Below are 27634 nucleotides of genomic sequence, written 5' to 3'. Positions count from 1 at the left end.
GTAAATGGATTAAATGCTCCAACCAAAAGACACAGACTGGCTGAATGGATACAAAAACAAGACCTGTATATTTGCTGTCTACAAAAGACCCACTTCAGACCTAGAGACATATACAGACTGAAAGTGAAGGGATGGAAGAAGGTATTCCATGCAAATGGAAATCACAAGAAAGAGGGAGTAGCAATACTCATATCAGACAAAATAGACTTTAAAAAAATATTGTTATAAGAGACAAAGAAGGTCACTACATAATGATCAAGAGATCAATCCAAGAAGAAGTTATAACAAGTCTAAATATATATGGACCCAACATAGGAGCACCTCAATATATAAGGCAAATACTAAGAGCCATAAAGGGAGAAATTAACACAGTAGTTGTGGGGAACTTTCACACCCCACTTTCATCAATGGACAGATCACCCAGACAGAAAATCAATAACAAAACACAGGCCTTAAATGACACGTTTGACCAGATGGACTTAATTGAAATTTATAGAATTCCATCCCAAAGCAGCAGAATACACATTCTTCTCAAGTGCACACGGATCATTCTCCAGGACCTGACCACGTGCTGGGCCACCAAGTGAGCCCTGGTAAATTTAAGAAAATTTAAATCATATCAAGCATGTTTTCCAGCCACAATGCTATAGATTAGAAATAAACTACAAGGAAAAAAACTGTAAAAAACACAAACACTTAATTGTGTTTGGAGGCTAAACAATATGCTACTAAACAATCAATGGATCACTGAAAAAATCAAAGAAGAAATCAAAAAATACCTAGAGACAAATGAAAATGAAAGCACAACGATTCAAAACCTATGGGATGCAGCAAAAGCGGTTCTAAGAGGGAAGTTTATAGCAATACAATCTTACCTCAGGAAACAAGAAACATCTCAAATAAACAATCTAACTTTACAGCTAAAGAAACTAGAGAAAGAAGAACAAACAAAACTTAAAGTTAGTAGAAGGAAAGAAATCAAAGATCAGAGCAGAAATAACAGAAATAGAGATAAAGAAAGAAAACGATAGCAAAGATCAATGAAACTAAAAGCTGTTTCTTTGAAAAGATAAACAAAATTGATAAACCTTTAGCCAGACTCATCAAGAAAAAAAGGGAGAGGATTCAAATCAATAAAATTGGAAATGAAAAAGGAGAAGTTACAACTGACACCACAGAAATACAAAGGATCATAAGAGAATACTACAAGCAACTATATGCCAATAACATGGGCAACCTGGAAGAAATGGACAAATTCTTAGAAAGGTACAATCTCCCAAGACTGAACCAGGAAGAAATAGAAAATATGAAACAGACCAATCACAAGTACTGAAATTGAAACTGATTTTAAAACTCCCAACAAACAAAAGTCCAGGACCTGATGGCTTCACAGGCTAGTTCTATCAAACATTTAGAGAAGAGCTAACACTTATGCATCTGAAACTGTTCCAAAAAATTGCAGAGGAAGGAAAACTCCCAAACTCATTCTGAGGCCACCATCACCCTGATATGAAAACCAGACAAAGATACCACAAAAAAAGAAAATTACAGGCCAAAGTCACTGATGAACATAAGCACAAAAATCCTCAGCAAAATACTAGCAATCCAAATCCAACAATACATTAAAAGGATCATACACCATGATCAAGTGGAATTTATCCCAGGGATACAAGGAAATGAATCAGTGTGATACATCACATCAACAAATTGAAGAATAAAAACCATATGATCATCTCAATAGATGCAGAAAAATCTTTTGACAAAATTGAGCACCCTTTTATGATAAAGACTCTCCAGAAAGTGGGCATACAGGAAACCTACCTCAACATCATAAAAGCCATATACAACAAACCTACAGCTAACATCATACTCAACGGTGAAAAGCTGAAAGCATTGCCTCTAAGATCAGGTACAAAACAAGGATGTCCACTCTCACCACTTTTATTCAACATAATGTTGGAAGTCCTAGCTCCAGCAATCAGAGAAGAAAAAGAAATAAAAGGAATCCAAATTGGAAAAGAAGTTAAACTGTCACTGTTTGCAGATGACATGATTCTATACATAGAAAATGCCAAAGATGCTACCAGAAAACTACTGGAGTTCATCAATGAATTTGGTAAAGTTGCTGGTTACAAAATTAATGCACAGAAATCTGTTGCATTTCTATACACTAACAACAAAAGATCAGAAAGAGAAATTCAAGAAACAATCCTATTTACCATCACATCAAAAAGAATAAAATACCTAGGAATAAACCTACCTAAGGATACAAAAGACCTGTACTCTGAAAACTATAGTAAGACACTGATGAAAGAAATCGAAGACGACACAAACAGATGCAAGGATATACCATGTTCTTGGATTGGAAGAATCAATATTGTCAAAATGACTTTACTATTGAAGGCAATCTACAGATTCTATGTAATCTCTATCAAATTACCAATGGCATCTTTCACAGAACTGGAACAAAAAATCTTAAAATTTGGTGTTTGGAAGGGGAAATAAGATAGACCAGAACCCTGAAACAGCTGAATAGACTCAGCTCACCTCCCTTGTGTTGTCTGCCTTCCCTCCAAAATTAGGTAACCTCTGTGGTCCTTTCCCAGCCTAAAATGTCTGTCTCTGCACCATCTCCATTCAGATAGAAAACAGAATGGAGGGGGGACTCCCCTGGTGGTCCAGTGGTTAAGACTTCATCTTCCAATGCAGGGGATGTGGGTTTGATCCCTGGTTGGGGAACTAAGATCCCACATGCCTCGTGGCCAAAAAACCAAAGCATAAAACAGAAGCAATGTTTTAACAAATTCAATAAAGACTTAAAAAATGGTCCACATCAAAAAAATCTTTAAAAAAAAGAAAACAGAATGGAGGGGTGTGTAGCAGCACAGAGTAGAGAGTGGCCAGTTTGTCCAGGACAGGGGTAGACCAGGGGAAAGAGGGACAGAGAGCAGAATCAGGGTAGGTTTGCCAGAGAGGTGAGTTTTGAAGGGTGCAGAAAAGTTTTCCAGCCATGCAGGGAAAGAAGGGCTAATGACTAGCTGGAACAGCATGGCAGAGCAGTGGAATAAAGCACCTGCCATATTGGGAACTGCAAGCAGCATGGCAGGAGGCGAGACTGATTGGCTGGGCCAGGTAACAAGAGTTTTACTGTTCTGAGACTCAAGTGTGAATGTGATAAAGCACCACGAAACAGCCTGAGAGTGATGTGGGAGGTGGTTTTTAAAGACAATCCCTTTGGGTACAGTGGGAAGATACACTAGACACAGAAAGCCCTCTTCTGTAAAACAAAGAGGTTGAATTTCACCCTTTTACTCCTGTCAATGGGTGCTTTCTTTTCTCCTCAGGGAGTCAAGCAGAAGTATAGCATATTAGTTGTTAAGGACATGGACTCAGGAATTTTTCTAAGGTGGTGAATAGCTTCTGCCCTTTCACCTCTTGGAAGTCTTCCCCAAAACGAGGAGGACAAGAAAAAGCCACACAAGCTCTATCATCCTAGAAACTAAGAGACATTGCAACCAGGAACTACATAGTACAGAGAGCTGAAAGATGAAGGTCATTGCCATAGCAGGGCTGAGAGGGGTGAAACTTGAGAGGCAATTACCAAAAAGAAGGAAGCTGATTGACTTCCTAAAGCCTGAGAAATTGGAGGTACCAAATACAACTGAAGTTTGGATGAGGTACCAGGCTTGAAAACAGGAGAATTTTTGAAAGTCTGTGTATGAAACAGCTATACCTACTGCTCCCATATCCCACTTCTGTAGGAGACAGGAGGCTTATTCTCTGGAGAAGAGCTAGAGAAGCTTTGAACTCAAGGATCCCAAGAGCAGAGGAGGGCAGCGGTGAGGCACTGAGAGCAGAGATTGAGTAACTGTCTACTACTGACCAGGGAGACCCCAGCTCCCTTCCCCTGCCCAGCTTCCAGAACTCCAGTAGTCAGTTTATGCTTGCAGGCAAGAGAGCAGAGGAGGGTTATGCTTAGGAAGAACTAAACATTCTCAGAAAAGAAACTGGACATTGGCTCACTGCCCCATTACCAGACAGTGCAGCCAACCTGGCAACAGCCCCTACCTACCACAAAAAATGACTCAAACATCTTTTTGTTGCTTTACTTCTAAATATGAACAGATACCAAAGGAAAGCCTCTAACAGGAAAGATCATTTTCTAAAAAGAAGAAAAAGCAGCATCAATTCAAAGAGCAGGAGAAGACTTCCAGAAATCAATAATTAATATTCTTAGAAATATTAGAGATTTTATACCCATTAAACAAAAATAGTATGCTATCAAAAAACAAAACAGAGTAAGACCTCCTGAAAGATAAAAATACGATTTAAAAATTACTTAATCCATAGAAAGTTTGGAAGATAAAGTTGAGAAATCTTACAGAAAATTGGAGGAAAGACAAAGTGATGGACATGAGGAGAGACAAAATAAAAAAATTAGAGGATCAATCCAAAAGATCCAATATCTGATTAATAGGAAATAGGGAAAAGGATAGTGAAAATGGAGAGGAAATTATTAAAGAAATAATACAATAAAACTTCCCAAAACTGAAAGACAGATTGAAAGGGCTAATTGAGTACCTAATAAAATGAGGGGAATTTTTTTTTAATTCTTCAAATATACTATGATGATACTTAAGACTATCAAAAAAAGAGAGGAAGGGACTTCCCTGGTGGCACAGTGGTTAAGAATCCACCTGCCAGTGCGGGGGACACGGGTTCAATCCCAGGTCCCGGAAGATCCCACATGCCGTGGAGCAACCAAGCCCGTGCACCACAACTACTGAGCCCACGGGCCACAACTACTGAAGCCCATGTGCCTAGAGCCCGTGCTCCACAACAGGAGAAGCCACCACACTGAGAAGCCCACGCACCTCAATAAAGAGTAGCCCCCACTTGCCACAACTAGAGAAAGCCCGCATGCAGCAACGAAGACCCAACACAGCCAAAAATAAAATTATTTAATTGATTAATTATTTTAAAATGATTGCCTATTTAAAAAAAGAGAAACAGAGAAGATTCTGTAAGAATAACAGTTGACTTGCCAACAGCAACACTCAAGCTGGTAGCTACAGGGAGCAGTGCCTTCAAAATTCTAAGTAAACACTATTACCTATCCAGAATTTCATATCCAACCAAATTATCAATCAAGTATAAAATAAGAATATTTTCAGACATTCAAAGTCTCAAAAAAATCTTACCTCCTGTATACCCTCCTTTAGGAAGTTCCTATAGAAAGTATTCCACCCAAATAGGAGAGTAAAAAAAGAAAAAGGAAGACACAAGATCCAGGAAATAGAGGCAAAGGGTATCCCCAGGCCTGGGAAACAACTCATCCAGATTGGAGCAAAAGGATAAAAGGAAGAAAAATGGAAAAAAGGAAATTATATCATCTGATAGAAAGAGGAACATTGTATTTAGATGCTTTTAGAGGGTAAGGAAAGAACTACAAACAGAAACTAAGAAAATGAAGCAAAGGGGCAGGGAGGAAATTAATTCCAGGAAAAACAAACATTTGTTCAAGAATTTGTTCATAGTATATTATACTTAGCTCATCCGTGGTGGATTAGGGGCAAAGTAATGTGAGCACTGAATATTGATTTAACCAAAAATTGTGATATCGAAAAATTGGGAGAGAGCTTAATCCCCATCCAGCACAATAGGAAATCAGTAAGTAATGTCTAAAGTGATTAATCAAAAGATAGTGGTATAAGCATTTAATTTAGAAATATGCAGGTGAGAAGAAACAGCTACAGGGGTTAAAAATGTCTGCCTCTGGGTGGTAGGCTGAAGGCAAAGGATGAGGACAGATAAGTGCAATAACATTTCTTCATGTAAGTCTTTCAGTACTATTTGGTTCTTAAACTCTGTGTGTGTGTCGCTTTTTTTTTGACTAAGGAAAGGAGTGCTCTCCAAAGTCATGTAGATTTGGATTTGAATTTGGGGACAACGGTGTTTCTACCTGTGTGATCTTGGGCAAATTATTTTAAACTTCTCAAAGCTCCGTTTCCTCAATTGTAATTTGAGGCAAATACTTGATTACCTCTCACATTTCAGTAGGGCTCCTTAGAACCTTAAGATAATGCAGGGCAATTGCCTGGTACATAGCAAAGCCCTCAGCAAAAGTCTTCTGCTTCCTCTGATTACCTGGTGCCCCATACCCTCTCTGGACACCCTGATCTCTCACCCTTCATCGGTCATTCAATCCATGGTGGATTAAAATCCCCCAGGTGTGTCTGCATGTTGCACCTCACCTCTAATGTAGAATAGAATGTTCGATCTTTGTTAAAGAAAAATGAGGTGACCCTTGACCTTTGGGGAGTGGCTTTGGTGGTGAGGAAATACTGTTTCTTCTTTTGGAGAAACACCAGTACTCTCAGGCCCTGGTGAGCAAAAGCTTAGATGAGAACCAGACATCTCTGAAGCCTCCAGGGCCTCTTGGTTTGTGTCCACAAACATTTCCAGCCTACAGCCTTAATCCCTTCTGCTGGTGTAATAAGATCCCTCAGTTTATGATGAAAACTAAGCTGATGGCATTGTGACTGTGAGCCCAGCTACCTGGCACCCGCAGGTGACAGCTGCACCTCTGAGGCTGGCCCGCTTCCCACATCTCCAGAGCACTGCTGCCTCCTGCACCATACACCCTGCCCTGGTGCTGATGTCCTGGCCATTAACTGTTTGAACAAGGAAGTTGAGGGTTTCCTGGTGGAGGTTATTTCTTCTTTTACTGCAGGAATTGCACTATATGCAAAGCACAGGTCCAGGCACGGTGGATGATAGAGAGAGAGATTAGGCCTCAAAGGAGCTTACAGTCTAATGGGAGAGATAAATGTTCATCACCCATTAGACAAGGAAATGAACTAAGAGGGTGATTGTGGGCTGCATATAGAAGAAGTAAGGTCTCTGGTCTACACACTGGAATGCTACTTTGGAGCTTCTCACGCAGGCCTGGGACCAAGTCAACCCCAGGTCAGGTGGTTATTTTCAAGCAAAAGTAAGTATTCCACAAATATTTGTGATGGTTTATTCTCAGAGTGGCAGTGAGGGACAGCAGTGTGGGGGGCAAGGGTAGCCTCTGGAAATCTGACAATCCTTGCTGAGGAGAGTAGTACCTTATGGACAGGATGACCCTATAAACCACTATCCAGGGGGCTTCCCTGGTGGTGCAGTGGTTGAGAGTCCGCCTGCCAATGCAGGGGACACGGGTTCGTGCCCCGGTCCAGGAAGACCCCACATGCCACGAAGCGGCTGGGCCCGTAAGCCATGGCCGCTGAGCCTGCGCGTCCGGAGCCTGTGCTCCACAACGGGAGAGGCCACAACAGTGAGAGGCCCGCCTACCACACACACAAAAAAACAACAGAAAAACACTATCCAAACAGGGACATTTGAGAATTAAAGGAGTGTCATTAATAAGCACATCAGGACATCAGGTGTAAACCAGGATCAGCCCTGGCAAACCAGATATATAGTCTCCTGACTTAAAAGTACTTAATAATTAGAAAAGGGAATCGATTCAGTGACTTAGGGACCAAAAGAGCTGAGGAAGAGAATAGGTTCCCACTCAGCCAGAACAAATAAGTTCATGCAGGTTCAGAAGGCTTCTCAGGTAAGTCTCCTCAACACCCTGGTTAAGAAACATTGGGACAACACGCCTAGTCTCTCTCTCTCTCTACACATTTCCTCCTCAAAAAGACGGCACAAGGGGCCCAGTTTTAACTAGTGAAAGGTATCATCCGCCTCTCTGGTTAGGACTCCTGAAAGAACCTCACCACCTGAATTTTGACCAAGGAGCTACTTAAAAATTAAATGCATACATGCTGCTCCACGGGCTCCTTGGCTTCTCTCACTTGGAAACCAATTCAAGGTTTGTTTGGTTTGGTTTCTAACTGCCGTATCAAAGGTCCTCTCCTTGTCAGAGAACTGCCAGAGCCTCTCTCTGCAAACGTTTTTTTAAAAAAAGGATCTCTTATTCCAAAATCACTTCACAGTGATTTCACAGAGTAGGAAATAAGGTACAAAATACTCCTTAGAACATTTGCTCTTTTAAGCAAGTTGCTGTTCAGTCAAAGAAATTCACATTTGATAGGAGAGGAGAATCCTAGTTACCTGGCACTTCTACCCCACTCCGTCCTATTTTCTGTTAGAGTAGAGGTCATCAAGTTACAGATTTTGCAAGTTAAAATTATACTTATTTACCTGTCCCTCCCTCCAGGCTGTGATCTCCTGACATCACATCAAATGCCTTATTAATATAAAATATCATTAAAATTACCCAAGGTTTGGACATATTTGTAGGGCCTCATAAATGAAAAGCAGACCAGCCCTCATCCCCCTCTCTTGTTCATACAAGCTCTGCTTTCAGTTCTTATACCCAAAACAGCATTTCCTTTGTGATTTTTATTTATAGCAAAGCATATTCCTCCCAGGCCACCTCAGGCAACTGGGAGCCAGCTTCCTCTCTCTCTTCCCCTTCCCATCCCATCAGAACAGTTTCATTGTGCTGGTTCAGCTCTACCTGCTCTTGTGACCACTGGGTCTATCTGTTAGACGAATGCATGATCAAGAGTCTTCTCCCCAGTCCCGCCAGGCCCTCACATGAATTCTCTTGAATGACTGTAGAAAATGATTCTCTCTTTTTGCCTGGACTGTGTTCCCATTTTCTTCGTCACAGTCAAGTGAAGATTATCACTTCAGATTGTGTCAGTCTCTGACAGACCTCTCCCATGGGGCCTTTCCTTTCTGGCAATTTACTGAGGTCCACCAGCCTCATCACGAAAACAATCAACACATGACTTAAGCTTTAGGTTGGATGTGGGTTAAATGCTGGCATCACTTAGTTCTGTCAAGTGACAAATCAAAATGGGAAAATCCAAGCCTTTCAACTATTAAATCAGAGTTCCCACTGTCGGCCCATACTGTGTGTGTCGGTAGGCGGGGGGAGGTGTAATATGTGTGGATGACAGAAAAGGCATGCACTAAGGCCAGCTCATAACCAACATAAATATGTAGAAACATAAAGGCCACTATTAATATGTAAGTACAGGCTCCAAAGATGTTTCAGCTTGGTCTCTTCTTCGTCCCGCTACAGAAACCAAACGATCGTGACCATAAAGTGAGAATGGCATTGGGAAATGGCTTGCGAGGAGATGTGTGGAGAGAATTCATCAAGAGATTTGGGGACATTCACATTTATGAGTTCTATGCTTCCACTGAAGGCAATATCGGATTTATGAATTACACGAGAAAAGTCGGTGCTGTTGGAAGAGTAAACTACCTACTGAGAGTAAGTACATTGAAAAATGAGGGCAGCCAGCTTTCAGCACATGGAGATTTCTTAAAAGCTATGTCATGATGATGTTATCATCAGAATCCCATGCAGTCTCAGAGCCATGGCCCATTCATATCACCAAGAGAGGTTTTGCTCAGCTCTGTGACAATGACCTAAAAATGACAGGGTCCTCGAATTTTAAAATATTAATTTCTATTAATAACAACCCATTATGCCTTTGCCATCTGCAACTTGTGTGAAGTCTTCTAATGCCATTTATACTTGTATTTGTTAAAACACCTGAGGGTTACCAGTTCTGTATGTTTACTATACACTGTGAAATGTGGTACTTCCCTTTCATCACACTGTACATTACCACCACCAGGGGAATTTTTTATACATATAGGTGCAGGGCCCCCACCCCGTGAGCTTTGGATTCAATTGTTCTGAGGGAGGGCCCAGGCATCAGTGTTTTCTTAAAGCTGTTCAGCCAGGGTTAAGAACCACTCCTTCAAGATAACCAGGGTGCATCCGAGTTGTAGGATCTTGTAAACATTTGTTTTCACCTAGTAACTACACCAGAAAGATATGTCTTACGTGTAAGCCAGCTCTCACAGCATTCTCTTTTCCCTCTCATTTTATTGCCTCACCTCCAGACAATCTCTTTGCCTTTTATTGTGCTCGAGCAGTCAGTCTTCCAGATGACCACCTATTCTGCAAAATTCCAGAAATATTCAGCAAATGCTGAACCTTCACTTGCTTGAGCAGTCATTACTGTGGTTATGCCTTGGGCAGCTCATCCTGCCTGGGCATGAAACAGCCACACCAGAGCTCCCAGGCAACCTGTGCCCCCGGGGACTGACCAGCAAAGTACAGAGGACAATAGTCCATGTGCATAAGAGATCTGGCCCAAGAGATCAAATTCCACTACCATCACAGACTAGCCCAAGGTCATGCCCTTTGTGTTCCTTAGGCCTCAACTTCAGAATCTATAAAAGAGACAGAAAGAGAAAATATAGAGCCTGGTGCCTGGCCCAAACTCAGTGTAATAAGGGAAGAGAGTTCTTGAAAGGATTACATTAAATAGGATATAACCCAATGCCTGTCATATAATAGCCTTGAAGAGTTATTAGTTGTAAAGTTTACTACTGTTCCATTCCTTGTATTCTGGCCTGATCTCCAGGCATTCCCAAGTCCAAGGAACCTCTCTAACAACAGCCAAACCTACACTACACATGTCCCTCCACTGTGCTCCACACCTGCGCCATCCAATACAGTAGCCACTAGCTACACGTAGCTATTTAAATTATGTAAACTTTTAATCAGTTCTTCATTCACCCCAGCCACATTTCAAGTGCTCAGTAGCCACATGTGTTTAGTGATGACCACGTTGAGTAGTACAGTTATAGGACATTTCCATCGTCACAGAATATTTTACTGGGCAGCACTACTACAGACTGAGAATCAATTTCCTACTCCCCACTGGAATCGCTGCTGAGAGGGTTAATCTTCTCTAGTTAGCATCAGGCCAACCTGAACCAGCCCAAACCTTGGATACCCAGGCTAAACGCAGGTCACAACAAGAGAGGGCAGAAAGCTGAGCTGAGGCCTGGTGCAAGCTATCTATGTTGTCACTACTAACCCTCAGAAAACATAAGTTGCAGGGAAACTTTCATTTCAAACTAAACCTGAGGACCTGAGAAATTGATGCTGTATATTACTAGTTCTTTGCTTCTCATCCATTGATTGCCATGTTTTATGTTTTATTGTCAGTTTTTCTACTTTAAACAAAACCACATATTTTAACTAGAAAAAAAGGAAGACGATGACCCTGCATTTGATGAGGAAAAAAGCATTACTTACCAACCCAAAATTTTTACATTCTTGCAAATAAACAAGATCTACATTTGTTGAATATGAATGCTATTCGGTTTCTAATGGTTAACTGCTACTACCAAAGCGTATGATTGGTTAATTTATCATACAGATTTGAAAGCAAATTTGAAATGGACATAGTAATCATGGTTAATAATTAAATCTAAACACTGTCACATTTGTATTTTGCTGCCAGTATAGAAAATAGTATACTTATTGCTCTTACTGAATTAAATTTAAATTCTTATGCCCTTGAATTATAGTAACATGAAATATGGTGGAATTTTAATAATTTTATAGCCATGGGCATGAAACAAAGTATACCATTATATCATTGAATCTTAAATGTATTGGAGAACATGTCCCTGGAATGCGAAACATCTAACAGTAGTGGATTAAGGTTAAACAAGATTTTTTTATAACATTTTTATTGGAGTATAATTGCTTTACAATGGTATGTTAGTTTCTGCTTTATAACAAAGTGAATCAGTTATACATAAACACATATCCCCATATCTCTTCCCTCCTGCGTCTCCCTCTATCCCACCCTCCCGATTCCACCCTTCAAGCTGGTCACAAAACACTGAGCTGATCTCCCTGTGCTATGTGACTGCTTCCTACTAGCTATCTTTTTACATTTGGTAGTATATATATATATCCATATATACACTACCACTCTCTCACTTTGTCCCAGCTTACCCTTCCCCCTGCAGTGTCCTCAAGTCCATTCTCTAGTAGGTCTGCATCTTTATTCCCGTCATGCCACTAGGTTCTTCATGACCATTTTTTGTTTCTTTTTTAGATTCCATATATGTTAGCATACGGTATTTGTTTTTCTCTTTCTGACTTACTTCACTCTGCATGACAGACTCTAGGTATATCCACCTCACTAGAAATAACTCAATTTTGTTTCTTTTTATGGCTGAGTAATATTCCATTGTATATATGTGCCACAACTTCTTTATCCATTCATCTGTTGATGGACACTTAGGTTGCTTCCATGTGCTGGCTATTGTAAATAGAGCTGCAATGAACATTGTGATACATGACTGTTTTTGAATTATGGTTTTCTCAGGGTATATGCCCAGTAGTGGGATTGCTGGGTCGTATGGTAGTTCTATTTTTAGTTTTTTAAGGAACCTCCATTGGCTGTATCAATTTACCACCAACAGTGCAAGAGGGTTCCCTTTTCTCCACACCCTCTCCAGCATTTATTGTTGGTAGATTTTTTAATGATGGCCATTCTGACTGGTGTGAGGTGATACCTCATTGCACTTTTGATTTGCATTTCTCTAATGATTAGTGATGTTGAGCATCCTTTCATGTGTTTGTTCACTATCTGTATATCTTCTTTAGAGAAATGTTTATTTAGGTCTTCTGCCCATTTTTGGATTGGGTTGTTTGTTTTTCTGATATTGAGCTGCATGAGCTGCTTGTAAATTATTGAGATTAATCTTTTGTCAGTTGCTTCATCTGCAAATATTTTCTCCCATTCTGAGTGTTGTCTTTTCACCTTGTTTATGTTTCCTTTGCAGTGCAAAAGCTTTTAAGTTTCATTAGGTCCCATTGTTTATTTTTGTTTTTATTTCCATTTCTCTAGGAGGTGGGTCAAAAAGGATCTTGCTGTGATTGTTGTCAGAGTGTTCTGCCTATCTTTTCCTCTAAGAGTTTTATAGTGTCTGGCCTTACATTTAGGTCTTTAATCCATTTTGAGTTTATTTTTGTGTATGGTGTTAGGGAGTGTTCTAACTTCATTCTTTTACGTGTAGCTATCCAGTTTTCCCAGCACCACTTATTGAAGAGGCTGTCATTTCTCCATTGTATGCTCTTGCCTCCTTTGTCAAAAATAAGGTGACCATATGTTCGTGGGTTTATCTCTGGGCCTTCAATCCTGTTCCATTGATCTATATTTCTGTTTTTGTGCCAGTACCATATTGTCTTGATTACTTTAGCTTTGTAGTATAATCTGAAGTCCAGGAGCCTGATTTGTCCAGCTCTGTTTTTCTTTCTCAAGATTGCTTTGGCTATTCAGGGTCTTTTGTTTTTCCATACAAACTGTGAAAGTTTTTGCTCTAGTTCTGGGAAAAATACCATTTGTAATTTGATAGGGATTGCATTGAATCTGTAGACTGCTTTGGGTAGTATAGTCATTTCCACAATGTTGAATCTTCCAATCCAAGAACATAATATATCTCTCCATCTGTTTGTATCATCTTTAATTTCTTTCATCAGTGTCTTATAATTTTCTGCATACAGGTCTTTTGTGTCCTTAGGTAGGTTTATTCCCAGCTATTTTATTCTTTTTGTTACAATGGTAAATAGGAGTGTTTTCTTAATTTCTCTTTCAGATTTTTCGTCATTAGTGTATAGGAATGCCAGAGATTTCTGTGCATTAATTTTGTATCCTGCAAATTTACCAAATTCATTGATTAGCTCTGGTAGTTTTCTGGTCGCATCTTTAGGATTTTCTATGTATAGTATGACGTCATCTGCAAACAGTGACAGTTTTACTTCTTCTTTTCTGATTTGGATTCCGTTTATTTCTTTTTCTTCTCTGATTGCTGTGGCTAAAACTTCCAAAACTATGTTGAATAATAGTGGTGAGAGTGGGCAACCTTGTCTTGTTCCTAATCTTGGCAGAAATGGTCTTAGTTTTTCACCATTGAGAACGATATTGGCTGTGGGTTTGTCATATATGGCCTTTATTATGTTGAGGTAAGTTCCCTCTATGCCTACTTTCTGGAGAGTTTTTATCATAAATGGGGGTTGAATTTTGTCAAAAGCTTTTGCTGCATCTATTGAGATGATCATATGGTTTTTATCCTTCAATTTGTTAATATGGAGTATCAGACTGATTGATTTGCATATATTGAAGAATCCTTGCATTCCTGGGATAAACCCCACTTGATCATAGTGTATGACCCTTTTAATGTGCTGTTGAATTCTGTTTCCTAGTATTTTGTTGAGGATTTTTGCATCTATGTTCCTCAGTGATATTGGCCTGTAATTTTCTTTCTTTGTGACATCTGTGTCTGGTTTTGGTATCAGGGTGATGGTGGCCTCATAGAATGAGCTTGGGAGTGTTCCTCCATCTGCTATATCTTGGATGAGTTTGAGAAGGATAGGTGTTAGCTCTTCTCTAAACGTTTGATAGAATTCTCCTGTGAAGCCATCTGGTCCTGAGCTTTTGTTTGTTGGAAGATTTTTAATCACAGTCTCAATTTCAGTGCTTGTGATTGGTCTGCTTATATTTTCTATTTCTTCCTGGTTCAGTCTCGGAAGGTTGTGCTTTTCTAAGAATTTGTCCATTTCTTCCAGGTCGTCCCTTTTATTGGCATAGAGTTGCTTGTAGTCATCTCTCATGATCCTTTGTATTTCTGCAGTGTCAGTTGTTACTTCTTTTTTCTTTTCTAATTCTATTGATTTGAGTCTTCTCCCTTTTTTTCTTGATGAGTCTGGCTAATGGTTTATCAATTTTGTTTACCTTCTCAAAGAACCAGCTTTTAGTTTTATTTGCTATCATTGCCTTCATTTCTTTTTCATTTATTTCTGATCTGATCTTTATGATTTACTTCCTTCTGCTAACTTTGGGTGTTTTTTGCTCTTCTTCCTCTAATTGCTTTAGGTGTAAGGTTAGGTTGTTTATTTGAGATGTTTCTTGTTTCTTGAGGTAGGATTGTATTGCTATAAACTTCCTTCTTAGAACTGCTTTTGCTGCATTCCATAGGTTTTGCATCATCGTGTTTTCATTGTCATTGGTTTTTAGGTATTTTTTGTTTTCCTCTTTAATTTCGTCAGTGATCTCTTGGTTATTAAGTGGTGTATTGTTTAGCCTCCATGTATTTCTATTTTTTACAGAATTTTTCTTATAATTGATATCTAGTCTCATAGCATTGTGGTTGGAAAAGATACTTGATACAATTTCGATTTTTTTTAATTTACCAAGGCTTGTGACCTTGGTAATTAATTTTAATTTACCATATCTTGTGACCCAAGATATGATCTATCCTAAGAATGTTCCATGAGCACTTGAGAAGAAAGTGTATTCTATTGTTTTTGGATGGAATGTCATATAAATATCAATTAAGCCCATCTTGTTTAATGTATCATTTAAAGCTTGTGTTTCCTTATTTATTTTTATTTTGAATGATCTGTCCATTGGTGCAAGTGGGGTGTTAAAGTCCCCTACAGATTGTGTTACCATCGATTTCCCCTTGTATGGCTGTTAGTATTTGCCTTATGTATTGAGGTGCTCCTATGTTGGGTGCATAAATATTTACAATTGTTATATCTTCTTCTTGGATGGATCCCTTGATCATTATGTAGTGTCCTTCTTTGTCTCTTCTAATAGTCTTTGTTTAAAAGTCTATTTTGTCTGATATGAGAATTGCTACTCCAGTTTTCTTTTGATTTCCATCTGCATGGAATATCTTTTTCCATCCCCTCACTTTCAGTCTGTTTGTGTCCCTAGGTGTGAAGTGGGTCTCTTGTAGACAGCATATATACAGGTCTTGTTTTTGTATCCATTCAGCCAGTCTATGTCTTTTGGTTAGAACATTTAATCCATTTACATGTAAGGTAATTATCGATATGTATGTCCCTATTACCATTTTAATTGTTTTGGGTTTGTTATTATAGGTCTTTTCCTTCTCTTGTGTTTCCTGCCTAGGGAAGTTCCTTTAGCATTTGTTGTAGAGCTGGTTTGGTGGTGCTGAATTCTCTTAGCTTTTGCTTGTATGTAAAGATTTTAATTTCTCTGTCGAATCTGAATGAAACCCTTGCTAGGGAGAGTAATCTTGGTTGTAGGCTTTTCCCTTTCATCACTTTAAATATGTTCTGCCACTGTCTTCTGGCTTGCAGAAAGATCGGCTGTTAACCTTATGGGGATTCCCTTGTACGTTATTTGTTGTTTTTCCCTTGCTGCTTTTAGCATTTTTTCTTTGTATTTAATTTTTGATAGTTTGATTAATATGTGTCTTGGCATGTTTCTCCTTGGATTTATCCTGTATGGGACTCTCTGTGCTTCCTGGACTTGGGTGGCTATTTCCTTTCTCATATTAGGGAAGTTGTCAACTATAATCCCTTCAAATATTTCTCAGTCCCTTTCTTTTTCTCTTCTTCTGGGACTCCTATAATTCAAATGTTGGTGTGTTTAATGTTGTCCCAGATGTCTCTGAGTTTGTTTTCAGTTCTTTTCATTCTTTTTTCTTTATTCTGCCCTGCAGTAATTATTTCCACTATTTTATCTTCCAGGTCACTTGTCCGTTCTTCTGCCTCAGTTATTCTGCTATTGATTCCTTCTAGAGAATTTTTAATTTCATTTATTGTGTTGTTCATCATTGTTTGTTTGCTCTTTACTTCTTCTAGGTCCTTTTTAAACGTTTCTTGTATTTTCTCCATTCTATTTCCAAGATTTTGGATCATCTTTACTATCATGACTCTGGATTCTTTTTCAGGTATTTCTTCCTCATTTGTTAGGTCTGGTGGGTTTTTACCTTGCTCCTGCATCTGCTGCGTATTTCTCTGTCTTCTCATTTTGCTTAACTTACTGTGTTTGTGGTCTCCTTTTCACAGGCTGCAGGTTTGTCATTCCCATTGTTTCTGGTGTCTACCCCAGTGGGTTAGGTTTGTTTAGTGTGTTGTGTAGCCTTCCTGGTGGAGGGGACTGGTGCCTGTGTTCTGGTAAATGAGGCTGGATCTTGTCTTTCTGGTGGGCAGGACCGCAACCGGTGGTGTGTTTTGGGGTGTCTGTGACCTTATTATGATTTTAGGCAGCCTCTCTGCTAATGGGTGGGGTTGTGTTCCTGTCTTGCTAGTTGTTTCGCATGGGTTGTCCAGCACTGGAGCTTGCTGGTCATTCAGTGGAGCTGGGTCTTAGCGTTGAGACAGATATCTCTGGGAGACCTCTCATCAATTGATATTATGAGGGGCTGGGAGGTCTCTAGCGAACCAATGTCCTGAACTCGGCTCTCCCACCTCAGAGACACAGGCCTGACACCTGGCCGGAGCACCAAGACCCTATCAGCCACATGGCTCGGAAGAACAGGGAGAAATAAAAAAAAGAAAATAATAAAATAAAAGAAAGTTATTAAAATTAAAAATAATTACTAAAAAAAAATTAAAAAGTAATAAAAAAGGAAAGAAAGAAGAGAGCAACCAAACCAAAAAAGAAATCCACCAATGACAACAAGCTCTAAAATCTAACTGTAGTTAAAGAAAGAACAACAGGGAAAAAAGCGGACAGACAGAACCCTAGGACAAATGGTAAAAGCAAAGCTATACAGACAAAATCTCACACAGAAGCATACCCATACACACTCACAAAAAGAGAAAAAGGAATAAAAAATATATATCATTGCTCCCAAAGTCCACTGCCTCAATTTAAGATGATTCTTTGTCTATTCATGTATTCCACAGATGCAGGGTACATCAAGTTGATTGTGGAGATTTAATCCACGGCTCCTGAGGCTGCTGGGAGGGATTTCCCTTTCTCTTCTTTGTTTGCACAGCTCCTGGGGTTCAGCTTTGGATTTGGCCCCACCTCTGCATATAGGTCGCCTGAGGGCGTCTGTTCTTTGCTCAGACAGGATGGGGTTAAAGGAGCAGCTGATTCAGGGGCTCTGGCTCACTCCGACCAGGGGGAGGGAGGGGTACGGATGCAGGGCAAGCCTGCAGCAGCAGAGGCCAGCATGACATTGCACCAGCCTGAGGCGCACCGTGTGTTGTCCCCGGGAGGTTGTCCCTGGATCACGGGACCCTGGCAGTGGCCGACTGCACAGGCTTCCGGGAGCGGAGGTGTGGATAGTGACCTGTGCTTGCACACAGGCTTCTTGGTGGTGGCAGGAGAGGCCTTAGCGTCTCATGCCCGTCTCTGGGGTCCGCGCTGATAGCCACGGCTTCGCGCCCGTCTCTGGAGCTCATTTAGGCAGTGCTCTGAATCCCCTCTCCTCACGCACCCCGAAACAATGCTCTCTTGCCTCTTAGGCAGGTCCAGACTTTTTCCCAGACTCCCTCCCGGCTAGCCGTGGCGCACTAACCCCTTCAGGCTGTGTTCACGCCGCCAGTCCTCTCCCTGCACTCCGACCGAAGCCCAAGCCTCAGCTCCCAGACCCCACCCGCCCCAGCGTGTGAGCAGACAAGCCTCTCGGGCTGCTGAGTGCCGGTCGGCACCTATCCTCTGTGCGGGAATCTCTCCACTTTGCCCTCCGCACCCTGTGACTGCGCTCTCCTCTGCGGCTCCAAAGCTTCCCCCCTGCGCCATCCACAGTCTTGGCCCGCAAAGGGGCTTCTAGTGTGTGGAAACATTTCCTCCTTCACAGCTCCCTCCCACTGGTGCAGGTTCCGTCTGTATCCTTTTGTCTCAGGTTATTCTTTTTTCTTTTGCCCTACCTGTGTACGTGGGGAGTTTCTTACCTTTTGGGAAGTCTGAGGTCTTCTACCAGCATTCAGTAGGTGTTCTGTAGGAGCAGTTCCACGTGTAGATGTATTTCTGATGTATTTGTGGGGAGGAAGGCGATCTCCACATCTCACTCCTCCGCCATCTTGAAGGTCTCCCCTAAACAAGATTTTAAAAGCCCACATGTGATGTGTCCACCAAAACACATGCATGAGAATGTTCATAACAGCTTTATATTTAATAGTCTAAAACTAGAAACATCCAAATGTCCATTAACAGGAGAAGAGATAAATAAATTGTGGTATATTCATACAAGGAAAGTTGCATGGCAATAAAAAGTACACCACTGACACAAGCACCAACAGGGAGGGATGGACATCACAGACATTATGCTGAGTGAAAGCAGCAGATACTAAGGCATGTATTTATTTCACTTATTTGATGCTTAAGACTACTTGATGGCAATAAAAGTCAGAATAGTGACTTGACAGAAAGGGGCAGGAGGAAACTTCTTACGGTAATGAAAACGTTTAGTATCTTGATCTGGGCAGTAGTTACATAAGGGTATGCACATGCAAAAATTCATCATGCTGTACACTTAAATTATGTGCACTTTGTATGCTTTATGTATGCTATGCCACAATAAAAAAGAAAAAGTTGTGAAAGAATATGTGCTCAGAATGATCCATTTTAATTTTGCTAGAAAGTCATAACTTATGAGCTGATTAAATATGATGTGGAGAAAGATGAACCTGTTCGAGATGGAAATGGATATTGCATCAAAGTTCCCAAAGGTACAGTGGATTTTTGTTCACTTAACCTGTGCCTTTTCTTACCTTAACCAAGTGACTCTTAAGAACGAACATATCACAGCTAAAATGAACACATGGTAAAATTTATCAGAGTGGGGGAAAAAAAAGAGGTTTATTTTCGTACTCTCGGAAATAGATAAATTCCAAAAGATAGTAATTTACCACTACACGTAATATAATTTGAAAGCTAGCTTAATAATTTCTTGATTATGAGGTAAGCATTTTGCAGAAGCGGATATGTAATTATGGTTGCAAAACTACGGTTAGCTTTAGCGGGCCTTTCCTTTAAGCTTAAACTACTATGCGTTTGTCTAATTGTGTGTGTAAATCATTATTCAGTGAAAGATTAGTATTAAAAGGATTACAAATGTGTGGCCATAGAGAATAATGTACTCTGTGTGTGTGTGCATGGTGTATATATGTGTGTATATGATATACATGGAAATACATGTACACATGCATGTAAAATGACTTCCTGCAGCCAGCTTGTTGCCACTGGGTTGTATGGCATCAGTTTTAAAAGAAGGTTAATACTAAAAGTTGCCTACTGCTAGTACATAAAATAACAATTTACTTTCTTCTGTCTTAGGTGAAGTCGGACTCCTGGTTTGCAGAATCACACAACTCACACCATTTAGTGGCTATGCTGGAGGAAAGACTCAGACAGAGAAGAAAAAACTGAGAGATGTCTTTAAGAAAGGAGACCTCTATTTCAACAGTGGAGATCTCTTAATGATGGACCACGAAAATTTTATCTACTTCCATGACAGAGTTGGAGATACATTCCGGTTGGTTTCTCTGAATTATTGAGCCAAAAACAAACACATGCACAATTTGGCTTACTCCTAAATTAGAGTCGCATTCCACTTTGGTTATGGTACTCCCTTTCCTTCTGTCTCTTCGGTGTGTCAATTCAACCTCCTGTATTCCCAGAAAACAAGGAGCAAAATACATGGGGTATCACTCTGCAATGCATAGTTATCTTGGTTGAGCAACACCAGATGAAACTAGGAAAGAAAACCTGTGTCTGATTTTGGGCACCTAAATAACTTAGTCCATCCAATTCCTCCCATTTATCCTCAATTATTACCAGTCACTCAGGTCAGCCAGGGATTTTCATACTGTTTCCAATCATGAGGCTTTTTCTCAGATAAAATCAAATGCAAATTAATGTGAAGCTGATCTAGTTGAAGAGGAGGTGAGGGTTCTGAGCCCCATCTGCTCCTATCCCTCCCACTCTCCATTCCCAACCAGATGGTTTCCCACAGAACCCACAAGTCAGCACAGTGGAGTTTGAAAGTCATCGTAATAGACCATGAAATTAATTCTCAGCAACAGCATGGTCCTCCAGCTTCATGACACTTCTGTTTAACCAGCTTCATTCCCGTATAAACTCCCTCAGGCCAGACCCTGTGTCTGCTTGTTCGCCCCCCAGTACCTAGTACAGTGATTACTTTTTGCATGAATGAATGAGGAATAGATGGAAGTTATCTGTCTGTAGTAGAAAAAGCATGGATATGAATGAGAAGAACTCAGCTCCCAGGCTTCCTCTTTACCTCTGAGCAGCTGTGTTATCAGGCAGGTAATCTTTCTGTACCTCAGTTCCTTCACCCATGAAATGAGGGTCCCAGTGATCCTTACGGTTCCTTCCATCTCTAATATCCCATGACTCTGGATCTATATCATTATTTTATGCCACCTTCATGTTACTAAAAAAGATACTTCTGGGAGATCTAAAGAATTTTTAAATGTAAGACAAAATTTAACTCTTTATTCAAAGAAAAAGTAGCACCTGATTGGGCACTAACATTATTCTCCCTACAAATAGAGTATGATATTTTCTTTCTTATTAAAAGCTTTTTCATTGCCATAAGACCCTGAAATACAAGTATGAAATTCTAGTTAACAGACATTTAATAACTGAATTAAATAGCAGCCAAAGTTAGTGAATGAGGGAAGTGAGAGACCTAAACACAGCAAAAAGTCATTGAGATTTATTTTTGATTTCTAGTGTCTTTCTTAGGCCAAGCCCATATTTTAACATTAGAACATCATTTCTTTAGGTCTATGCCTTTGTCTTTCATGCCTCAAGCAGGGTGCCTCTCCCATGACTAAGTTGGAGAGTTTGGGGGCCAAGGTGAGGAAGACAAGCGCAGCCACCCCACAGAGGTCTGGAGGAGACACCTGTCACAGACAACATGCACCGCAGACCACCAGTGACCTCTGCTAACCTTGCCTTTTCTTCCAGGTGGAAAGGGGAAAATGTGGCCACCACTGAAGTTGCTGACATAGTAGGACTGGTTGATTTTGTCCAAGAAGTGAATGTTTATGGCGTGTCTGTGCCAGGTATGCACAAGATATTATAAATCAATGCCAAAACTCTTACACTAACAGAACATAATTTTAACCCCCGGGCAAAGTTTGTCATCACTTCCTCCTGCCAGCTGGAGAATCAAACAACTCTGTCCCAGCCTCCTGGGAGTAAGGGGCTTATGTCTGGTTTATGTGCCATTATAAATCAGACAGGTCAGTACATCTGAACCTGGCCTTCCTCTGTGGTTCACTCCCCAGCTGTTCTTGGGCTCTCAAGCAAGCCAAATCTCTCCATGATGCAGGGTCCATGCAGCATTTGGCATGCCTCAAGAAAAGAGGTATCATGCTTGAGAGCTTGGAAGTGGTATCTTGGCCTCTGAACTGGGAGGCACAGTGCCGTTGCTAGAGGGAAAAAGCCAGGAAGGAGCTGATTTTTTCCAGACTCTTCTTTTAAACCAAGTCCCTGACCCCAGCTTGCTCCACTGAGTTTCAGAATCATCACACAAAGTGCTGTCACCAAGCCTCTGTCTGCAGATCTGCCTCTGCCAGCAGAGTGGGGAGGGTGAGGTCTGATTTTGGGTCCTGGCTCCAACACCTGCTGGCTGTTTGGCTTCACACAAATCACTAAGTTAGAGATAATATCAATCCTGCAGTTAAGATTGTTGAGAAAACTAATTCATTTTAATTACATAAATACTAAATGTATATTTGTCAGACACGTCCATGAGGCTTGTCATGAAAAGAAATCATTTTAATTATAGATGTCAGAGAGAATTAAAACTTCCAAATCACTATGCAAGTGTAAGGTACTAGGGGAATCGGTATTCCCTAGAACTCAGTATTTGGGATTCTCATCTATACTCAAAATGGAAACCCCAAAGTCCCTTTTACCTGAGCTATGATGGTTTCACGTGACATAGCTCCTTTTGTTGTCCTTTTGTTTTTTAAAGAATACTTGAGGCTTTCTCTTGCCTGCTCCTCTCCAACCCGGTGACAATGACTTGACAGGAAGTGTACCACATCTCAGGTCAGAGTCTGAGGGGTGCAGAATACTTCTCATGTTGGATTTCAGGCTGAATTAACACAAGGGCCCATGTTGTGGTTGTCAGCCATGGAACCATGCTGGCCTCTCACAGACTCCACCTGGAATATGTTGCATGCCCTTCTAAATGCTGGATTTTTTTTAAAGTAACAATACAAAAGAATGAGTATGAGAAGGTAAGAAAATATGGGAAATGGAATGGAAAGGCCTAATCCACTGCTCTTCAAAGAGTGGTGTCACCTACAAATTGGCACTTGCCATCTACCTCTACAAGGATTAAATTACGAGCCGCTCTAGCTGCTGACCTTCAACACGCCCTGAAAGGAGTTCAAGGTGGAGATCAGGAATGAGGCACTCTGTGCTCTGGGAAAAACTGGCAGAACAGGTCTGCAGATAGATATTTTCAGGAGAAGATTTTATGAGCCCAATTCTTGCATCTCCTCATATCTAGAAAAGCACTAAAATCCTTCACGGTGACATCTGCTCCTCGTGACTAGCAGTGACCTTCATGAGACTAGCAGATACCTTCTGCAAAAAATATGCCTGGTTGCATGTACTCCCCCTTCACTAAAATCCCATGTGTACTGACCTTCTGCCCTACCTCTTTGGAGCACTTTCTCAGAGCTATCTGAAATGCTGTCTCCCAGGCTATAGTCCTCATTTTGCCCCCAAATAAAATTTAACTCACAACTCTCACGTTGTGCATTTTTTTCATTTGACAGTAGGGTCCCTGGGCCAGCAACAGCATCATCGCCCAGGAGCTTGTTAAAAATTTAATATTTCTCATGTTAAAAATGCCCACCCCAGAACTACTGAACCAGAATCTCTGGGGTGGGGCCCAGGGAGCTGTGTTTTAACAAGCCCTCCAGTGATTCTTAAAACAAATGAAGTCTGGTTTTGGAGTGATGAAAATGTTCTAGAGCTAGATACTGGTGATAGTTGCACGACACTGTGAACGTACTAAATGCCACTGAACTGTATACTTTAAAATGGTTAAAATAATGAATTGTATGTTTTACCACAATTTTTTAAAAACGCTGAAGTCTGAGAAGCCTGGAGGCCTAGTGGTTCTGAAAATTTAGCCAGTCATCAGAATCATCTGGGAAACTTTTTAAAGCCCAGATCTGGGGTTTGGGACTAAATCTTTGTGTCTTTTTAAAATTCCCAAATGGGTCTACCACCCAGTAAAGTTTAGGAGCCATTGATGTAGAACAAAGAAGAGGAGGCTAATGGGTTTCAAATGGTGGGGAGACAAGTCAGGTAGAACAAGGAGCAGCTGTGTTTATGTTGCGCTGGAGAGCAGAATAAAACAGATGGATTGAAATGACCAGGGAGCAAATTTTAGCCTGAGAACTCTCCTGTAGCCAGAGGGACCCACAACAGAATGGTCTGTCTCCTGAGGTAGACAATGTCCCACCAACTGGGATGTGTAAAGAGGCTGGCTGTCCACCTGGGATCCTGTGAGAATTCTTACAGCAGTGAAAGATTAGAGATGAACCCTAAAGTCTCTCCTATTTTCAGATTCTGTGATTCTCAGTGCCACTCTTGCAGCCTAGAAATGTGGCAGATCTATCTAGAGAAAGGCATCAGTCCACCAGGGTGATTCTCACTACCAAAGGGCTGAACAAGGCCTTCACAGATCTCAGCTTTGGACCAGGAAGAAACTTCTAAGTTTGGGCCTAGACTAGAGATGGCACCAGAACTGCCAAACTACTCTCTAGAGCTTTATATTATCAATAGAACTTTCTGCAGTGTTCTGAAAATGTTCTATATCTGCACTGTCCAGCATGGTAGCCAATAGCTACCATATGGTTGTTGAGCACTTGAAATGTGGCTAGTGCAGCTGAGGAACTGAATTTTTCATTTTATTTAATTATAATTAATTTTAATAGCTACATGTGACCAGTGGCCACCATATTGGATAGTGCAACTCTAGAGAACCTCTGGCCCGAACTGCTGCAGACAGGAACCTTCCCCCTGGAGCTGAACTAGCCCCAGCCAACCTCTGGGAGTCAGGACAGAGACCTGAGATCCAACAGCCCCATTTGCCTCTCGGTTGGGCATTGCCTCTGTCAGAGCAAGGAGCCAGTTGACACTGAAGATTTCTGTTGCATCAGCCTCTGCCTTAATTCTAAAAGGAGCTCATTGGAGACATTCAAGATTCCTGAGACTGGTACCTTTGAGACAGCTACCAGGGACCCCTAGAGAAAGAGGGTATGGTGCCCTGCCTCCCTCCTTCAGATATGAGGCAAAGCAAATGAGGATGCATTTCCTTTCTTATAATTTTTCCTCTTGTTTTCTGACTTCTTTAGAGTCATGGGTAAACACACAACCACCATGGGAGAGATTTTGAAAGCTGGGGCCCAGGTGACAAAGGGCGGCTCCTTCCCCCTCTCTGATTACAGTTAAGTAGTTCAGGGAAGTGGACCTGGACTCCCACTGGGTCTGCCCAGTCACGTAGAAGAGGTATTAATATGTAATTACCACTGTCCTCACAAGAAAACAATGGTAATTGTTCTAAACACCGGGAAGGAAGAGCTGTTAGGATCTGTTTCCCCTGTGGAGAGCACAACCTCTCTGGACTAGAAGGCATCCAGGTGGGGAGGCGAGGGTGCGGTGGGCACATACCTTGATCTGCCTTCACCCTCCTGTCCTGCAGCCTCTCTGAAATGCAGAGGCAAAGCTATTAGGAACCATGATTATATGTCTCAGAGGTGAACATTTGTGCCTGGAAGCACAACAGACCTGACCTGCGACCCAAAGAACAACCTGAGCCCAATTATCCTTGACAGGGGAGCAAGGGTTTTTCACCAGAGTCCAAAAAATTTTTTAGCCACTAGTTCAACATTTTTCCCATTCTGGTGTTTACATCTAGGCTGCCAAGAAGGATGATGTCAATAAGCACAGGATCTTTAGCCAGCCTGCCTCAATTCCATTTCTGGCCCTGCCTAGTATTTGCTGCATGAACTTGAACAAGTCATTTTTTTTTTTTTGAACAAGTCTTTTAATGTCATTAAGCCTCAGTTTCTTCACCTGTAAAATGGAGATAACCTTTGTACCTCTTCATAAGGTTGTCGCGAGGGTTAAATAAGATAGTACATAAAGCACACTTAGTAAAGGACCTGGCATGTAATAAAGATTCAATCAATGTATAGCTTGTTGTTTTGTTGTTATCTTTAATTCACTTTAGAATTTAACTTCAACGTATATTTGAAATAAAAATTCCAGCTATCCAAAAGAAACCCATGCCATAATGCTGTCTCAGTTCTCTGTACTTTGACCTAGCGAAGGTCATTTATTTTATCATAAATAAAATAAATAGCTACAACTCACCTAATTTTTTCTCACTTTAACTCTAGGTCACGAAGGTCGAATTGGCATGGCTTCCATCAAGATGAAGGAAGACCATGAATTTGATGGAAGGAAGCTCTTTAAGCATGTGGCCGATTACCTGCCCAATTATGCAAGGCCCCGGTTTCTAAGAATACAGGTGAGACCCCTTGTTATAAAGTTCAGTTATCCTCTCTCTTGGAGACACCTGAGTCAAAGGGAACAATTCCTCTTCTACCATGGCGAGCACAACGGCCAAATTTTCACTACCCTTTCAGGAAGCTGAAGCTAAATGAGGAAGCAGAAATACCAGAAAATATAGCTAGCTGAAACCAAATCCTAATCCCTTTTTCCCTAAAACCACAGGCAGTTCATTCAGCAACAGTGTTAGCAAATAACTCACAAAGTCTGTGTGATGAGGTATAACAAACACATAAAATAGAAATGCTCCGACCCTCTTACTTGTTTCCAGTTTTAAAGAATGGAAAAATCCCCTGAAGTCCTGCACCTTTCTGTGATGTGAACTTAAATTGGGCATCATTAGCCAGTAGGAACTACCAAAGGCTAAACTGTCAGGCATAGAGATTTTTTTTTTTCTTTCTCAAACATTAACCCCTTAGTTTAACACTCTCACTTTTGGACCTTGAGCTCTGTGATTCTGTAGCTGAAGATTTGAGAAAAGAAGTGTTAGATTACCAGATATTGCTAAGGTTAAACGGTTATTTCTGTTGATGTTCATAAAACACTGACATATGCTTTACAGTGATGGTTGAGAGACATGAAAGTTGAAATATCCTCAGACCATCACCTATTTATTGAAGAAGAAACAAGTCTTCAGTGTCACAAACAGGCTGAAAAAAAAAGTTGTCCGTGTGTAGATGATTCCTTTCCCCACCCCACCATTAATCAGAATATTCCAGGAATACTGGAAGCTCACCAAGTGACACTCTTCAGCTCCGTATTCCACTGTCTGCAGACTCTCTCTCCCCACATGTGATCGTCAAGCTTTAAAGGAAGGAAAAATACCTCCACAGAGGGCCCCCTAGTGGAGGTTCTGAAGACAGGATATCTTGGCATCACACAGAACCTGCTTTCACAGCTCTCAAACGATTGTTTGATGTTTTTCAGGACACCATTGAGATCACTGGAACTTTTAAACACCGAAAAGTGACCCTCATGGAAGAGGGTTTTAACCCTGCAGTTATCAAAGATGCCTTGTATTTCTTGGATGACAAAGCAGAAATGTATGTGCCGATGACTGAGCACATTTACAACGCCATTAATGATAAAACTCTGAAACTCTGAATATTACCAGGAGGGTAACTCAGTGTATTTCTAGAAAGAAACTGAATGGACCTAGTACAGCCACTTGATATAATCCCACTTTAATTTGATTGAAGATTGTGCAGTGCAATTTTTTTATGCATACCAGTAAGGAGAGACTTTTTAAAATTACACCCGAACCTTTGCAAGTGAAAAGATTTATATATAATTGTTTTTCAATTTGCACCTACTGTTTGTGTGTGCAAACTAAGCTTGTTAGAGAGAGGATGTTATTTTTTAAAATATGTAATAAAATAGATGAACACCAACATATG

At 40.8% G+C, this 27634-nt stretch overlaps 1 protein-coding gene across 2 annotated transcripts in view; it reads left to right on the top strand.

The window, feature by feature from the left end:
- Nucleotides 1-27634, top strand: part of SLC27A2 (solute carrier family 27 member 2) — a 54938-nt gene extending 27304 nt beyond the window's left edge. The window contains exons 5-10 of one of the 2 annotated variants that reach the window (XM_032624857.1): nucleotides 9089-9283; nucleotides 19243-19333; nucleotides 19941-20139; nucleotides 21600-21697; nucleotides 26066-26196; nucleotides 27165-27634. In XM_032624857.1, coding sequence (XP_032480748.1) covers nucleotides 9089-9283; nucleotides 19243-19333; nucleotides 19941-20139; nucleotides 21600-21697; nucleotides 26066-26196; nucleotides 27165-27341 — 891 coding nt within the window. In that variant the 3' untranslated portion in view covers nucleotides 27342-27634. The other variant, XM_032624858.1, reaches the window with a different exon arrangement.

This window comes from Phocoena sinus, chromosome 2 (assembly GCF_008692025.1).
Source record: "Phocoena sinus isolate mPhoSin1 chromosome 2, mPhoSin1.pri, whole genome shotgun sequence".
Taxonomy (NCBI): domain Eukaryota; kingdom Metazoa; phylum Chordata; class Mammalia; order Artiodactyla; family Phocoenidae; genus Phocoena; species Phocoena sinus.
Note: the sequence above shows the minus strand (reverse complement) of the source record. Positions and strands in the feature narration are given on the sequence as shown.